Source organism: Xiphophorus couchianus, chromosome 2 (genome assembly GCF_001444195.1).
Source record: "Xiphophorus couchianus chromosome 2, X_couchianus-1.0, whole genome shotgun sequence".
In the NCBI taxonomy this organism is placed as follows: Eukaryota; Metazoa; Chordata; class Actinopteri; order Cyprinodontiformes; family Poeciliidae; genus Xiphophorus; species Xiphophorus couchianus.
Window position 1 is genome coordinate 4,917,964 of NC_040229.1, and position 18,445 is coordinate 4,936,408.

At 44.5% G+C, this 18,445-nt stretch overlaps 1 protein-coding gene across 3 annotated transcripts in view; it reads left to right on the plus strand.

Moving 5' to 3' along the window:
* Positions 1–18,445, plus strand: part of cdh13 (cadherin 13, H-cadherin (heart)) — a 299,673-nt gene that overhangs the window by 87,430 nt on the left and 193,798 nt on the right. For 2 of the 3 annotated variants that reach the window (XR_003597525.1, XM_028033098.1), the window contains exon 2: positions 4,204–4,324. Coding sequence is in view for 2 of the 3 variants with exons in the window: in XM_028033098.1 (XP_027888899.1) it covers positions 4,204–4,324 (121 nt within the window). In the remaining variant the exon portion in view is untranslated. Of the gene's footprint in view, positions 1–4,203; positions 4,325–17,507; positions 17,704–18,445 lie in introns of those variants that run through there. The other variant, XM_028033112.1, reaches the window with a different exon arrangement.

An 18,445-nucleotide genomic window follows, 5' to 3' on the forward strand; every position in this document is an offset into this window, starting at 1 on the left:
ACACACACACACACACACACACACGCTCACACACACACACACACACACACACACACACACACACACACACACACACACACACACACACACACACACACACAAACGCTCACTCAGCAGTTCCCAACAGTTCCACTTTATTAGGAACACCTGTTCAGGTAACACAGCAGTGGATCAGCCAATCAACTGAAAGCATTCAGACAAATGAAACTGAAGGTCAAATGGACTGAGGAACAGAGATTTCAGTGACCTTGAACGCATCATGGTTGTTGCTGTTCAGAACCTGCTGATCTGCTGGGATTTGAACCCCCTCCCAGACAGAACCATCTGAAAAAGAGAGCAGCAGCTGATTGGAGGAAAAGCCTGGCTGAGGTCAGAATGGTCCGACTGGCTCCAGATTACAGACAACAGAATCTCAGAGAAGCGCTGGTTCTGACCAGATTGCTGCAGATGGACTCTCTAAGCTGATGTTAAATTCGCTCCAATTTAAGGGTTAACTGCTTACGCTCCGCTGCTAACACTCCGCCGGCGCGTTAGCAGCGTTCTGCAGCCAGACGTAATGGATGCCAGCGAGTCACCAACCGCAATCAGAAGCACATTCACATGTCACTGGTGCAGCTTCCAGACCACGGAGCGGGCCGCTGCAGGTCAGGACAGCAAGACCCGACTGGGTCCCGCCTTGTACCACCTGGGCAGGCCTGGCAGCATGGGCGGGCATTGGGCATCCGTGGGCATTGCCCCCAAATGCCCACGGAGTCAGCCGTGCCCCCTCTGGGGTGGAAGCTGTTTGTTATTTTTACCTCAGAGTGGCCAACTCTCTGTTGTTTCTAAATCGATTTGATACAGTAGGAGCTTCCGCACTTCCAGTATCAGCACCTTGTGTCACTTTTTTCTGCCATTAAAACTGTTTAATCCATTGTTATCACGTCGTGACCTGTTTTTCCGAGCCGCCTTTAAATGCAGCATGAGTGCTGCGACGCTTGTGCTGGACTTACACCTGTGTGGTAGCGAAGGAGACCTGCTGCTGCTGGGCAGAGCTGCACATGTGTGTTAGAATCATGGCAGCAAACCAGCAAAACCCAAAGAACTTGGCACAGTTTTTCCCCCAAACTAACCGACTGAGTTGAGTAAAGCTGTTGGATGCAGGTAATGTTAGCTAAAGGATGACTAGCAAATGTTAGCTAAAGGATGACTAGCAAATGTTAGCTAAAGGATGACTAGCTAATGTTAGCTAAAGGATGACTAGCTAATGTTAGCTAAAGGATGACTGGCAAATGTTAGCTAAAGGATGACTAGCAAATGTTAGCTAAAGGATGACTAGCTAATGTTAGCTAAAGGATGACTAGCTAATGTTAGCTAAAGGATGACTAGCAAATGTCAGCTAAAGGATGACTAGCAAATGTTAGCTAAAGGATGACTAGCAAATGTTAGCTAAAGGATGACTAGCAAATGTTAGCTAAAGGATGACTAGCTAATGTTAGCTAAAGGATGACTAGCAAATGTCAGCTAAAGGATGACTAGCAAATGTTAGCTAAAGGATGACTAGCAAATGTCAGCTAAAGGATGACTATTTAATGTTAGCTAAAGGATGACTATTTAATGTTAGCTTAAGGATGACTAGCTAATGTCAGCTAAAGGATGACTAGCTAATGTCAGCTAAAGGATGTTTAGCTAATGTCAGCTAAAGGATGACTAGCTAATGTTAGCTAAAGGATGACTAGCTAATGTTAGCTAAAGGATGACTAACTAATGTTAGCTTAAAGTGCTAATACCTGTACAGCACTTTAAGCTAGTTAACTCGTAGCCTGTAGGCTACTGGTGTTGTTTATGTTCAAAGGTGTGTAGTACTTGTTATATTGAGTAACTTTTTTGGAAAAATGGTTCTTCTAAGAGTAGTTTTACAGCACTGTAACTTTTTCTTTTACTTGAGTCATATTATTATTGCTACATATTCATTCTGCGCCCCCAAAATAAGCTGTTAAAATCGTCTGGAGCCTGGGTCCCGCCTGGGTCCTGCCTCGGTACCGCCTCGGTACCGCCTGGGTCCCGCCTCGGTACCGCCTGGCCTGAAAGGCATGGAGAACCAGAACCATCCCGGACGTCGGCTCACATCTCTCACGGTTTCAACACAGACACAAAGAGTCAAACTGTTTCACTGACACAAATAAAACCAGAAGCAGCTCTGCTTCGAGTCTCCAGTTTGTCTTTCTCTAAAACCTTTATTAGTTTGGATTAGTTCTGCTTATTAAAACCAGAAGAACGTTTATTAGTTTACAGAGACATTCATTACAGACAGTTTAATAATGAAGCTGTAATTCAGGCCCTCTGGACACACACACTCAGGAACTGATCAGGAACCGAGGAATCACACAGCCAGTGTCTCTGTGGTCAGAAGTATTCATACCCCAGAAGATTTCATATGATGTTCCTTCTCACTGGACTTTGAAGCTAAAATCTTCATTTTAGCTTTTACGCTCATGTTCTGTAAAACTCCAACGCTGATGAACTACAGCCTGCATTCAGATAGTTCTGTATTTGGATGGGAAAATTGCTAAATTAGTCTTCAGTAATAGACCTTTTCCAAGCATTGTTACCATTTACATCATGTTGCCTGAGTGCTTTTCCCCGCTGTGACTCGGTATTTACCTCCTAATGGAAACTAAAATGCTCTTGGTGTTTTTAATGTTCGCCTCTGATGACAGCAGATGGCCCGCTGCATGAAGCTGCATGAAGCTGCAGAAAACTGCAGCAAGCAGCTACAGGAAGCTGCAGAAAGAAGCTGTAGGAAGCAGCAAGTAGCTACAGGAAGCTGCAGAAAGAAGCTGTAGGAAGCTGCAAGAAGCTACAGGAAGCTGTAGGAAGCAGCAAGTAGCTACAGGAAACTGCAGCAGCAAGAACCTATAGGAAGCAGCAAGAAACTGCAGCAGGAAGCTGCAGGATTTTGCAGAAATCTACAGGCTGGGTTCTGCTGGCCTGGTAGCGTTTGATGGAACTGGGTGAACATGGCGACACGTGTTGGGACGACACGCCTCCCCTGACTGCAGCGATTGCTTTCCTCCAACATTTCATGTAATGTCTGCCTGAGTTACTGCGTCAGGCTGTCGGGTCTCCGAAGAGACTCCACTATCTGATGTTTGAAAGTCTTGTAACGTAAATGATGCATCATTAAATAAATACTTTACTCTGTCACACATCTTTCATCCAGGCTTATTCCCGGTTGGTTCGTTAACTTTCTCTTGTTTTTTTCTTTCATGTGATGTTCGGAGCTCTTCCTGCAGCTGAGTTAGAGAATGTTCTCCGTATAGTTCAGCTTTTAGCTCGTTGTAATTCGTCTTATTTTCCTCTTTAGCCTCTGTGCCTCTCGTTCAGCAGGAGAGGCATTTACCGATGAACGTACTTGGTCACTGAGACTTCTCCTGTAAAGACAGAAGTGCTTCGTCCACTCTGACTAATCGCTCAGTGTCTGTAACACCTGCTGGAAACCTTGTTCACTGTTGGTGTTCCTGCTGAAGCCTCCTGCAGGCCCCGTGTCCTGCAGGAGCCACAGACATGCAGCTTCAGGTTAATTACGTCTCTTCTCCATGCGTTCCTCCGAGCCGCAGCAGCGGCGGCTCTCTGGGTAAAAAAACACGTTCAGATGGAGGTTATGGAAAGATGGCGGCTCTTCCTGGATACCTAACAGATCATCAAATATTGTCCAGGTTTTCTCAGAGAGGTGAGACGTGCAAAAAGCTCCAGAAATCTCATTCAGGACGTATAAAGAAGCGCTTTGCCACCCTGGGTGGAGAGCCATATTGACCATTTTCAAAACCGTCAGTGGTTACAAGAATATTTTGTTGTTAAGTATAATGTATTTAACTTTCTTTGACTTGCATTAACTTGGGATTTTCTATCAGTTGTTGGTCTCTCGGATGTTGAACTTTTTGAAATATGAAGATGAATTGCTTTATTCAAATTTCAAATCAAATTTAGCTTTAAATGTTTTGTACAGAATATTATATAGCACAATTATCTTTAACATGAGAAACAGGTGGGTCACTATATGCTTAGTGAAAATTCAGACCTTAAATCGACTAAAATGATTATTTCCACCTTATAACAGTCGGTACAAAAAATATGTGAATGTTTATAAATGACCTGACGGCGAAGCGGCAGATTCAACTGATGTTCATTTCTCTGACGGCCGTTTTGTTTTCTGTGTTGCAGATCGCTCACGCAGGCGGCCGAGCGGACGGCGGCCATGACGACTGTGTCCCCGGCTTCCAGGTCAGGAACTACCAGCTGGTGTTGAGCGGACCGCTGCAGAAAGGCCAGCCGCTTCTACAAGGTCAGTGAGAGACGCAGAAAAACGTCTGAGGGGAATTCCTGTGTTTGAGCAGCAGAACCTGGTGTAGCTGCTGGGCTCCTGTTGGGTCCTGCTGGGTCCTGTTGGCTCTTGGTGGCTCCTGCTGGATCTTGGTGGCTCCTTCTGGATCTTGGTGGCTCCTTCTGGATCTTGGTGGCTCCTGCTGGATCTTGGTGGCTTCTGCTGGCTCCTGGTGGCTCCTACTGGCTCTTGGTGGCTCCTGGTTGCTCCTGCTGGGCTCGGCCCACATGCTGGGGAATCAGGAGATTCTTCTGCAGTTCGAGGTCTGGATGTTTCTGCTCTCTGATTGGGTGATTTTTGTTTTCCACATCCAGCAGAGCAGAAATCAAACCTGGCTTTAAAAACAATGAAATGCAACATAACATAAACTGTGTCTGCTTCTGCATTATTCTCCTTGAGTGGAAGATATTTCCAGCATGTTTTCTCCCCTGCAGAAGGTCCAGGCTGTGTCTTGTATTCATATTTGTCTCGTCACATTTTCATCCCGTTGGGATTCCTGTGTCAGTTGACGGTTTCCGGCTCCTGGCTCGTGGTTTTACCAGAACCTTTAAGTTCTGGACAGTAATGCTGCGGGTCCATCTGGACTCCATGTTTGGTTCCTGCAGAGACGACCAGAGGCAGGAAACCTGCAGCTGAACTCGACACGCTGCTGTCAGCAGAGCCCAGGACGTTCACTAATTTAGTGATTTAATTATTCATCTGATGATTCACTCGCTTGTTGTTTTATTTGTGCGATGTGATGAAATGCAGTGGAAATGTAAATGGGAATAATTTCTAGTTTGTTAATGCAGCCTCTCACTTATTCTGCGACTTGTTTCAGTTCTCCCCTCATTACGCCGGCTCCTCTTTATTTCATCATCCTGCTGTTTCCTGATTGTTCGCGGCTCCACCGGCTGAATAAAATTACCTGCTTCAGTGACGTGAACATAATGCGCTCAGCCTATACACACATTTCCCTCCTTTACGGCTGAAGTGGCGTACAGCGCTTTCAGAAGGCGCTCCGTTTCTTGGCTCAACCAGCAGACACTTTTCCTGTTGAAAATACTTCTGTTCCTGCTGAGACAGCAAAATATGACAAATCTGTGAATTTCCCCTTCAATTTCCCCTTTTCTTTTCCAGCCTTATTGTAGTTGATTTGGTCAGCTGCTGAGGCGTTTTGTCATCTGGAGGCTCAGCGGTGCGTGTAGTTGGAGACAGAACTCAGTTCTGCTTTGGCGCTTTGCTCCGGGACGACAGAGAGCCTCCATTACCGTGAATCTGCTCCTGTCAGCAGAAACACCTTCACTGTGGGGGGTCCCACTGCTCACACACACACATACACACACACACACACACCCACACACACACACCCCCACCCCCACACACACACACACACACACACACACACACACACAGCTGAATGCTTGCATGCTCTCTGTAGATTGCTTTGATTTGTTTAACTTGACTTAAAAAAGTTTTTTCCACATTATGATTTATCATTTTCTAGAAACTTTTTATTTGTGGAATTTCTCCTTTTTTCCAAATGTTGGAGTTTTAAAGTCGTTCCGTTTAATTCAGTTTCATTTCTATAAAATCGTCTTGAGGCAGAAAAAGTCATTTCAGTTGAATCATTTATTTCAGTTGATCCTGATTATTAATCAGAGAATGAAGTTCAGTTTATTTATCAAATCAGTTTAAGAAGTTTTTATCTGAGGAAACGCAGCAGAGCATCGAGTCGCAGCATCACTGCTCCTGGACGGAGCGACAGCAATCCTTCATACTGATGTGGCGACGGTAGAGAGGAAAAACCTGAACCAGAACCAGAACCTGGATCAGAGCCAGCGGCCGTCTGACCGACTGGAGAGAAACTGAGCGACTTGGTGATGGCAGCATTATGCCCGCCTCCAGGAAGGAACCGCAGCCAATCAGAACGCCGGACCAAACTGTTCTTTATGGCCTACTTTCAAAATGCAATGATGGTGGAAACATTTCCTGAATTAACCCAACCCGGTGTGCAGCACGGTGATGGCAGCGCCATGCTGTGGGACATGGCAGCCGGTCAGTCCATGTAAGGCTGGACGGATGTAAATCCTGGAAGAAAACCTGCAGAAGAGCAGAGAGTGGGTGGAGCGTCACAGGCAGTCAGAGATATGATAGGATGGTTTAGATCAGAGCAGATTCATGGGGCAGAATGGCCTAGTCAAAGCCCAGACATAATTTCAGTAAATCTGCAGACTGAGCTGCCGCTCAGCCGTTTTGAAGTGACTCTGGTCAGGCAGGGGGAAGCGCTGCATGTTTTCAGCGTTTCTGACGACAGGAGGATTCTGGTGTTGCCTCTGGCTCACAACCTCATCAGCAAACCCAGCGCCGCGGCGACGCCACACGGAGCGTTGAGGCTGAGGTCTGATGATGCCGTTCGATGCCACAGTTGCTGCCATTGCCATGTTGCTGCTGTTGCCACCGTTGCCGCAGCACGGCTCGGTTCTTCTCTGGTCCCTGAGATTTTATCTCTGGGATTCTTTCATGGCATCCGGATTCTGACCCACTTCCTGGTTCTGGAGGAAGTGGGCCAACAGAGACGTTTTGTTGCTGCTCTGCTTTCTGAGTTTGGAGATGAAGTTCTGTGAAGTTTCCAGCTGCACATAAACACACAGACATGTTTTATGGAGCAGCCACCAGGCTGAGTGATTCGCAGCTTCAGCGGTCGGCCGCCGCCGCCGCCGCCGCCGCCGCCACCGCCGCCACCGCCGCCGTATTTCACTCTGTGTTCGTGGCTCACATATGATATTTTCCAAACATCTTTTCTTCTGCTGCAAACACATTTCTGCTTTATTATTTCTACACTGTTATTGTAGACAAACAGGCAGCGATCCTCCTGCTGCTGCTGCTGCAGTAGAAATGGAGGCTGTCATCACCGCCGCGCATAATAACCAGCATCCTTCATGTTTTTGGTTCATATTATTTATCCTAAAAGAGAACGAGTCGTTTCTCTCGCATTATTGCTCTGATTCACTGATTCAGATCAAAAAGCTCTTCTGCTGTGGCGGAACCGGCCCGGTCCGTCACCCAGAACGTCCTGTGTGATCTGGAGTCGGGCAGGCAGGAGCCGCTTCTCCTTGTTCCCGACCTGGCCCGGTTCCGGTGCCGATCTGGCACTCTCACGCCTCTAATGGCGTCGCATTAATCACTCTGTGGTACCCGGCGGTACCAGGACCGGCAGCTTCTTTCCTGTTGTATTTTTAATTTGGCCATAAATCAAGGTGTGCTTCTGACGAACGACTGTAATTACAGGAAAGGCCGTTTTCACCACAGCATGCAGGCATGTGCTGGGTGGCAGCAGGCCGCAGCTGGTTCTGATCCGTAACAGCTGATGACACGTGGAAGGCAGAACCCGGTCAGAACTCCGGTCCGGTTCCAGCCTGAGAGCGGACGCTGTAGGGAAACCTGGAAGAGTCGAAGCTCCACAAGATTTTATAAAAAGTTACAGAAGAATCGTTTCCGTCCAGCTGTTATGGGGCGTGCTGTGGTGGCGCAGGGGGTTAGCACGCCCCACATTAGACACACGGACGTCACGGGTTCGACTCCCGGTCCTGACGATCTTTGCCGCATGTCCTCCTCCAAAAATGGCGCCGGCTCAGCTGGCTGCCTGCAGACGCAGCTCCAGTCGTGTGTTCCGGCTATTTTTAAAATGTGGCAGAAAAAGTGACATCAGGACAACCCAGATGCTCCCTTAGCATTAGCGTTAGCTGTAGCTTCAGCTGGTTCCCAGCCAACAGGTTCAGGCTGAATGGACAGAAGAAGCTTATATTAAAGTATTAAATGGAGTAAAGTTTGATCAGGTTTTATGTAATCTTGACTTTAACATCTTTGTTCCTCCTAAAGTTGGTCTGAAGCTCTTAGCTGAAAGTAAAAGTAACATTTTCCACATAAATGTTTGTTTGATACTAAATATTTTGAACTAAGCTAAATATTCAGCTAACATGCTGATTCAGAAAGGACTGTCAAAATAAAAGCTGGGTCTATATAAAGTCCTGCAGTGAACTGGTTCCTGTTGCTGCAGATTCCCTGGTAAACGTCTGTGTTCCTATTAACACGACTCATTCAGCTGAGAATGGTTCGAAGGTGACATGAGCAGCAGTTGAAGCTCATTAGTCACACTCAATATTTAATTTGAAGCTTGTTAAATATTTACTTTTTAGTTTAAAGCTAAATGTGTTGTTAACAGGCATGCTAACTGTTTATCTTGCTAACCAAATAGCTAAGCTGTTTGTTGTTGAATCTGAAGTTCAGACAGGAATAAAGCGTCTGGAGGTCGTTGGTTCTGGAGGGATGAAATGTCTGGACCCATCAGTTTGTGATGTTTAAATCTGCAGCAGAGCGTCTTCCAGCCGCTCATCTAAAGCAGAAAATCTTCTGTTGGTTCTGTTTCATTTTGTCCCCTGAATTAAATCCTGAGGCGCCCAACGGTGAAAACAAATAACTCCTTAAGTTTTAAAAATTCCCGTCAGTTTGCTTCATAAAACACAAAGTCGCTGTTCGGTGCAAAGATCCAACTCCTGTTTGCTGATATTCAGTGATTATCCACGCCTAAGTTATAATTTCACCCTCTGCTTTTATTGCTCAGTTTCTTCAGTGTGAGAGCGAAACTTTTCTGCTACATTCAGCGTCTTCCTTAGATTGTAAAGTCGTTGTTGTACTGTCACGCTTTTTCACGCTGAACCTGATATTTCAGAGTCAGACTTCGATTTTCTATTCACTATTTGCTTTTTCTATTGTATTGCTGCTGACAGCTTTGCGTTGCAGTCTGATTGCCATTGATTCTTAAAGTGTTTGAACTGTTCAGGAGTTTAAATGTGAACTCGGTGGTTAACACGCTGCCGAAGTGGCAGAACGTTTCTGAGTTTTTCTGCTCCCTCCTCAGTGTGAGTTCTCTGCTTTTGACAGCGATGGGAATATCTCGCCTTCGGGTGGAATATAGAGGTTTATATCTGGGCCTAAACATTTCTGCTGATGCTTTCCTCTTTCATCTCAGAGTTCCTATTCATGACTTTCTTCTGGCCTTGTTTTCTCATAGTTTTATTTATTCAGTCTGGAATAATTTAGGGAATAAACCTGCTTGACTCCTCTGACCCAGTGGAGTTCACTTTGGGCTGAAGAACAGGAAACGTGTCGCTGCGTTTCGCCGCTCCGGGTCGTATTTGTGCAGTCGAGGAACCCGGCTGATCAGACACACAGAGGAACGATTTTCAGGAACGCTGAGAGGAAAGATCAGCAGAAAATGCCCAGCTGGAGTCTGATTATTATTGTTATTATGTTTCTTCTTGTTTTGGGATTTTGCTCCCTAAAACCAAAGGAATGGTAACTCCGCTGTTTAAAATGGCGGAACCATAAATAAAAAGTAAACATGATTTCAAACTCCCAATTTTTAGCCATGCAGTGTAAATCAAAAGTTTGCAATAATTTAGGTGATTCTGACGGGAACCAAGAGAAGTTTGGTTTGATTTAACGTCAGAAAGAAAAGGTGTTTTTTATTGGCTGTATGTAAACTTGTGGTTTCTCTTGGTGATTATCGGTCCGCTGCAGAAGAACTGCAGCTCAGGATTTCACCACCACAGACCAGATTATCAGAGGAAGAAGGTTCTGATTTTCACCTTTCTTCCTTTCTGGTCAGCCGGTGTTGCTGCTTCCATCCCGACTCTGAGAGGGAAGCCACACACACACTTCATGTCCCTGTGTGTGGGTGTGGGTGTGTATTGTTGCTAAATCAGGAGACATTTCCGCCATAATGTGTGTGTAAAAGTGTGTGAGTGTTTCTGGTTTGATGGTGTTAAAGGCCACACTGTGCTATCAAGCACGGTGGTGGCAGCATCATGCTGTGGGCTGTTTGGTTGCTTAAAGTGGCTGAATCGTCACGATTCTGGTGTTTGAGTTTTAGTCTTTCTAACACCTGTTATTAATGCTCAACAGGGGTTGCCATATTCAGCTAATTTCTCTGTTAATTATTGCTGTTAATGTCTTGCCATATTAGTAATTTATGTGTTCAGGTTCTTGCATAGTTCTATTTTTCTTGATTATTGTCAGATCTCTGTTCATTAGTCTCCTCCCTCAGTTTTCCCGCCTGCTCGTTGCCATAGCTACACTACATTTACTCTGATTACTCCTCTGGTTCTCATGTAACTTTACGGTGCTGCCTCAGTGTTTTTGCTCCTGGTTTTTCATCCTTCAGTGCTGGATTCCTCTGTTTCGTTCTCTGTTTTTCCACTGCTCATATTAATATTTATTCAGGAGTATTTGGGTTTTGAACCATTAAAAATGAGCTGCAGGCGTTTCAGACGGGCTTAAACTGCTGGATCGTCTGCAGGCAGCTGGATCAGGTTTCTAATCGTTCTGCTGAAGCTGTTTGACGACATGAGCGGTTTGTGACTCTGGAGTACCCAGAGAGAACCCCCATCTACAGGGAGAACATGCGGCCGGTCGGGTTCAAACCCAGAACCAGCAGATCTTCCAGCTGCAGCCCATCGTTTGATCCGTTCAAGGAAAAACGTTTGTAATGATGTGAAATTAAGGCAGGAATAAATAAAAACATGAAAAACAACAGTTCAGACTCTCACTGAGACACACACACACACACACACACACAGGGAGAGTTCAGCCCAGCTTGACTGCAGGCTGCTCATAAACTCGACCTTTAGCCAGTCACTTTAAACAGTTTTTTCATGACGAAACAATAATAGAAACTTTGATTGAAGCAAAAAGAATCACATCAAAATTATGGTCGAAAGTGAAGCAGTAGGCTGTTTCCTGCGCCGTGATTGGCCGAGGCCAGCGGCCGGCGCTCAGGAGCCTCGGGGCCAGCCTGCCTCCGCCGGCTGCCTGGAAGCCCATCCGTCTCCCAGCCGCTTCACTTCTTTGCTGAATGTGCTTGAAATTATGTGGCCTGTGATTTTCTGTTTGACGCCGAGTTTGATTGGTTTATTCTTTTCTGATGAGTGTCCATGGTGGGGCTGTTTGATTGAAAGCTTTTTCTTTCAATCTTTTAAAAGAGTTTTGCTTTCTGGAGATCTATATAAGTTCTTCATCTCCTGATGCACAAACAGCAGCAGATTTTCCACCAGAAGCTTCCAGGTCCAGTCCTGCTGGAGTACCCAGAGAGAACCCACACAGCCACAGGGAGACCTGCAGCTTTTACATGCAATGCTTCTCAGATGAACTGCTGGCTGCCAGGTGGAGGAAGAAGCATGTGAAAGCTGCAGCTCTGGATCTAAAGTCTGTCCAGGCTTTTGCTGAGACGCTGCAGCTCAGAGCCTGGACAGGCTAGCATGCTAACACTTAGCTAGCCAGTGTGTAAGTGCAGCTGAGACCAGACAGATTCAGAGACAAACGGCAGAGCCGCTCAAAAACAGCAGCAGTTTCCTATTGCAGGGCGAAACTGCAGGATTCTGTGAATCCTCCATCCAGCAGGGATGGAGCCCAACCAACCGCCGGCTCCCAGCTCTGCGTTCATCCTGGCTTGGTCCGTCTCCTCCTGCGCAGCATCACTGCAGCTCATGCATTATTAAAGATGCTTTCCTGTGTTGAAAACAAAAAGCCCATTTTATAACAGGAGGATAAAAATAAACATGTTTTCCTGAAGCAAAAGAGACCAGAGAAATCTCTCCAAGCTTTCACTTCCAGATTCTGATGCTTCTGGACTTCAGCAGGACTAAGATCCAGTCCGGTCTGATCCGATCACTGATAAAAGCTCATGCTTTGTTTTTCTATCTTATAAGTGTTGACAGAATTATTTTAACCTTCTGACCCTGGAACAATAAAGAGCGGTGCTCCTTCTGCAGCACTTGGCTAATCTGGACATTAGCATTAAAACAACCAAAACACGGCTAAAGTGTTTCTGGGCCTTGGGTGAATTAGAGGCTCTGCAGCTTTGACCTTGTAACTAATGCAAAAACAATACAGAATATATTAGTCTGCCAGTTGGAGCAGAAGAAAGTGTTTAACAGAAGCTTTCAGATCTGGAGCCCTGAAAGCGAAGAAGAGCTTTTTATCGCCACATTTCAACGTCGCCTGTGAAAATGTGTCGGCTTTGTCTCAGAACGGCTCCGGGCACTAAACTGCCAGATAGTTCAATAACATGATTACTCAACAATCACGCTGATTATTGTTTTGTTTGTTTATGCAGCTCATGTCAGTGTGTGAGTGCAGAAAGGCTGCAGTGTGAAGGATCAGAAAACACTTCATGAGGAGGAAGGTCGAGTTCTGTTCGGATCACAGCCACGCCACCGGTTTTATCTCCCAGCCTGATAAAAATGCATCATTATGAGAATAAAAACATGGCCAGGTGAAGGCCAGCTGCTAAATCCCTCCACAGACAAATTAGCTTTATTGTTATGTTTGTGATAAATATCTGGGAAACTCTGGAAAATACTAAATAATCTTCCTCCACTCAGTTTTCCTTAAACCGTTTGTTCCCAAGTTGTTTTCCTCCCTCCGGACTCAACTGGACCTCCTGTCTGCTGGAGGAGCAGCAGGAGCAGGAATGTTTCCAGACAGATTCTGCATCCTGGACGGAGCAGCGTTAGCTGTGAGCTTCCCTCCATTTTACCTGCTGAGAGGTTCGGTTCTGATCGGGTTCACATTTCCACTTTGTTCTGCTGCCAGGGATCCACTCAGTTTTCTCCAGGTTACAAAAACGAGTTATAAAATCCTCCTGAGGATTCACCTGCTTCTCTGAGTCCTTCATTGTAAAATGTTGGATTTATCAGTCAGATTTTCTCCGTTTCTTCTAGAAAAATTAGTTAATTTAATTTGCTCTTTTTATTTATATGTTAAAAAACCCAAACCAGCTCCGTCATTGTTCTGGTTGAAATCATGTTTCTATGTGATTACAGTAGCTGTAGTAGAGTAACAGGAGAGCAGCAGGAGGTAACACCGTTAGCAGGAGCTAACACCGTCTGCAGCTAATGCTGAGCTAAGACCATTATAATGAGCTAACACCGTTAGCAGGAGCTAACAGAAAATCTAATCAAATTGGAAGTGAAAATTGTAACAGACAGTTAATTTGGTTAAATATTTTGATCCTCATGCTAAGCTAACCATGAACATCTTTGCAGCGACGCTGTCCAGTCAGGGGAAGCCAACTTCATCATTAGCCATCATCATTAGCCACGTGAAGTTGGCTTCTGATTGAAATGGCTAAAGAGCGATTCCAGCTAATGTTCCACAGCATCTTTACTTTGCTCTGCATTAAACAGTAAAATATTTAGACGCTTCTGATCTGTTCTGGATCCTTTCTGCAGCTAGGTGTGGTCCGGCTTTGTGTTTACCGGTTTTAGCCACTTTTCTCCTCTTTCTCAGTCTGGTCATCTTCATCTCCTTCCCACAAAATCCCCTGAAGTCTAAACATCCTGAACTGGAATAGACCGATAGATCAGAAATCGATCTTTAGACCAAATGTTGGCGTTCAGACTGAGAAAAGCGTTTTCTGCAGCCGAACGTTTCAGTTTGAGAACAGACAGACTATTTTTGTCTTCACGTGTTGATTTGGACCAGAATGTGTTTCACATTGGCTGCATTCCCTCCACCAGAACCTGTTAATTATGACTTTCTCATTTCCAAAGATTACTGTGGTTTATTATTAGTTACATCTCAGAGTCGGTGGTCCGTCAGCGACGCTTCGATGCGTTTTCTTTTCGTGTTTGGAATGAAGCGAGTTCATAAATAAGCAGGTGAAGACAGGGAACTTCAAAACCTGCGCCTGCGGGACTCAACATGCGCTGCATGCATGCATTCACCAGATGTTTACTGTCGCTGTCAGCATTAGACACGCTTCCACACTGCAAGAAATGAAAGGACGCGTCCATCGGTATCCATCTGATCTATGAACTGCAGCGTCGCTTTCATACATTCAGCCTCCGGTCGGCCTGGTTTGGATCTGAGGAACGCCGCAGAACGTCCACTAGAACAAACCAACACGTTCAGGAGGCGTCAAATCTTTAGAGAATACTGTCTGTGGGTTATCTGGCTGCAGCCAATCAGCACGCAGCAGAGCAGAGTCCGACTGGGTCTGCATCCTGATGAACGCCGCTGATTATTAACAGAATCTCCACGTCTGCCGGGAGAGCAACACGCTGCAATTATGTCAAAGAAAAGATTCAGAGAGAATCAAATTTAATAAGCTCCTGGTTCCTGTTGTTCCTTTTGTTCAGGATGAACGTGATTCCTGCAACACGTGCCTGGAATGAAATAACTGAATTTATGTAGACAGCTGAAGATCATCTGCTGCATATAAATATTCGCCCTTCATCACTGTTCCTGACAGCCAATCAGAACCGTTCCTCAGAGGTTCTGGTCCATAGCGACGTGAAGCTGCTGCTGGAGGTCAGTGACCTCACTGAGGAGACAGTTTGGTGATGAGGGGACGGAGACGCTCAGCAGCAGAACTCAGCTGGGTTCTGTTCAGTCGGTTCTGAAGGAGTTAATCAGCGGCAGCCTGGTTTACACTGAGACGAACCTGCAGATCGGAGCCCAGTTTCACCATCTGACGGCATTAAAGACGCTCTGATTATGGATATTCCTGCCGTCTTCTCTGTTGTTTCTCCCTGTCGGCCATGTTTGTTTACTCTGAACTCACGTTTTATCTCGAGAGATTTTGTGAGATTTTCTGTCTGACATGTTGGTGAGTGACGTTTGTCAGGAAGTGACAGTTTTTATCTTCAGGATTCTGTGCTGTGAAATGAAAAAAACTTTTAAATAACGATCTGTTGTAATATTATGTAAACATTATGATAAATCTGAAGAGCTAAAACATAAAAAAGACGATTAGTAAAGACTTTCAAGTAAACATATTTTAGTTTTTATACTTTTATGCTAAAATATTTTAAATGATTCTTAGAGTTTCAGATTTAAAAATCTGCAGTTTGTTTTGTTGATTTTCTGATGAAGCAGAAATTATTTAATCTGCTGTGACTCAACCGCCATGTTGGATTCTGATGCTGTGCTGCCCGGTACCGTTCTGACCCGGTACCGCCGTTCTGACCCAATCAGAACGCTGACCAGCTGCTATGGAGAGAAAACCGACAATAGCAGAAAATGATGTAATAGTTTGTCATTATGTCCATGTGGAAATGAGTTTTTAACTCATGACATTTTTTACAGTAAGAACTGAAAGGATTAGAAAAGTTGATCTGAAAACGAGTGAAAAGGTAAATAAGTGTCTCAGTGCTGTTCGCCCTGCAGCTTCGGTTTGTCTTCATGTCGGGTTCATAAAGGAGGATTTCACCAAACATGCTGAGAGATAGATAGATAAATGTCTGAGTCTCTCAAGCAATTAACTGAACATAAGGCAGCCGTCTAATAAACCACTTAGCTGAATTATGTATGTTGATTTGGTAAAGAATATTTAACATTCACTAGTAGAAATCCAAATGAGAAATCTTTGCTTCTAAGACCAGAAGAGGCTGAATCAGATTTTATTGCTGTATGTGATGAATAATAATAACTGATTTTTACATGACGTGATGGTGGAGGATTTATCAACCTGTTACAGTGGAGATGGAGGATTGTTCTTCCTGGGCTCCCGTAGTTGATCAGATCAGAAACAACCTGGATGAGAAATGTGAATCCAGTGAGTGTCCCTGTGCGGGCGGCTCTGAGGTAACATGCAGTCGGGTGTAAATCCATTTCGGCAGCAGCAGCAGCAGCTCCTTACAGCCAGGTGATTACTGGAGAAGCCGCTGCGGCGCGGTTACACTCGGCAGCTATCAGCTCACTGCCGCGGCGCCACCTTCAGATTACTCCTCTGATTCACATCTCTGCCATCATGGAGGCTTGACATTTTGTTACAAGACAGAAAATAGTCTTCAAAACACCTCAAAGGAAAACTTTAGTACCTGACAGGAAGGAAAGAAATCTCATTTATGTGACGGACAAAAGCTGGAAGCAGCTTAATAATCTCATAAAGTTCAGCATTATCAAACGGGAATTTATGCTCCGTTCAAAAAAATATGTATTCAAATGTATTTTGTTGATTGTGTTTTTAGGGATTTAGTTATGAAAGATAAATTAGTCTAACAAAAATAAACTGGAGATTTACTGACTTTTTAAAATATGTGGTCAAACTGTAAATGTATAAATTAATATCTTAACCCTTTCATGCATAGTGGTCACTACAGTGGACAGCTATCTAAAAGCCATTTTCTTGTGCTTCCCGTGGAGTTTTATGTTATAAATGCACACAGACCACTGAAGTGGACACTAATGCATCATAAAATATACCATCAACTACTGGCCATCAGCTGCATATGCAAGAAATTATTTTTGTTAAACACAATATGGCCGACAGACAAAAAAGCATGAGAACCGACCCGGTCCCTCCTTCTACTGTAGACGACTCTTGCAAGTAAAAAACATATTGTGACATCAGATAACCCCTAAGGAACAATACTACTGATGTATTTTTCAAATAACAACTTTGCATTTGGACAAAATTACAATTGATCACATAAAAATAAAAAATAAATTATTTTTACAAAAAAATGTTCCTACCTTTTTTATGCCTTAAGAAATTTTTTTTTAAAAATGGAAAAATCATTCTGACACAAAGGATCATAATTCATGCATGAAAGGGTTAAGTCACCAAAGTGAGTCTGTTCTTTGCCCCTCTAACTTAAATAACTGAAATTTAAAGAGCGTTTGTTTTTTCCCCACAATCAGCTGCAATCTGACATCACTTTAGACCAATAAAAACAATTATAACTAACTATATAGTTCAGACACTAAATATACTTTAACATGCATTAATACATGCAGTGGAAACTTTGCTACCACAGAAACTAAAATCTACAGTCTGAATTATTTCTGCTCTGAGGGCTTCAGCCAATCAGCACCAAGGAAAATTAATGGTGCTTTAAAACAAACTTTACAGAAGCTTCTTAAAAGCAAATTATTGTCTACAGAGATATGTGAGCTGTTCCTGCAGGCTGCCACAGTGTGGCGCTAGAGAGCAGATAGAAACTAGCTGAGCATATCACAGGAAGTTGGACATACTGGACTAGCAAACGCTGGAAAACAGCTAAGACAAAGGTCACTAGCTGTTAACTGCTAACCAGGCTAGGCCTGATAACCAGGGACAGTTTAGCACGGTTAGCATGCTAACTGCTAACCATGCCTGATAAGTTTAGCGACAGAGCTGTGTAGCCTTGGCTGCTCTCTCACAGCCTGATGGTCGATCACATGAGTTTTAGTTCTTATAAATATAAAACATTAAGCTTAGCTTTAGCCGTGCTTCCTGTGGAGATGTTGGCTCCTCTGATCCGTGTTCTGCTGGTTCTGGAGGAGTGGTGGCTGTGCAGCGGTGCTGATGTCAGGTAACTTACATTCTGTCATTGTTGTCTGACTTCAAAGCTGCCAATTCACAGTTTCTTCAGAGAAATCCCCAAAACCTGACAGCATTAGAATACCATCAAACACTCGACTGCCTTTGAAATACCGCTGACACTGTTTGCTGCTGCAATTTGCAGCCTCTAAAGAGTCAGCCATGTTATTGAAATAAATCTGGGGCTTGTAATGGGGATGGAAATGAACACATCTTTCATGCTTCGGCTTAGAAGAGAGAGTTGAGTTTGTGCGATAGCGCAGCGTTTCCCTGCAGAAGCTGCTGACTTCCTCCCTCGCTGCCTGTTGGACTCGTATTAATTCTGCCATTTTTTGGATTCGTTTTACTTTCTCATCTTCCCTCTGATACTCTCTTCCTCTCGAGGGTAAATAAAGATTTTGTCTGCAGAGAGGCGATAAAAGCCATACTGAACGGAAACAAAGTGCATCAATGATAAACCGCAGCCTATTGATCAGAGTCATGGACGACCAACCACGGACTGGTTCTGTTACACTCGCTGCTGAAGGCTGGACGGTTAAAGCAGCAGAGAGACAAGTATTATTTATATTAATAGATGGCTGCTGCTGTTAAACGACGTCCCTGCTGCGCGTCGCTCCGAGCATCAACACATACAGATGCTGTAACGGCCTGGTTTTATTAGAGGACATAAAGGTGTTTATGCTCCTTTTCTCTGCAGGTAATTAACACTATATGAGTGATTTAAAGTAAATATA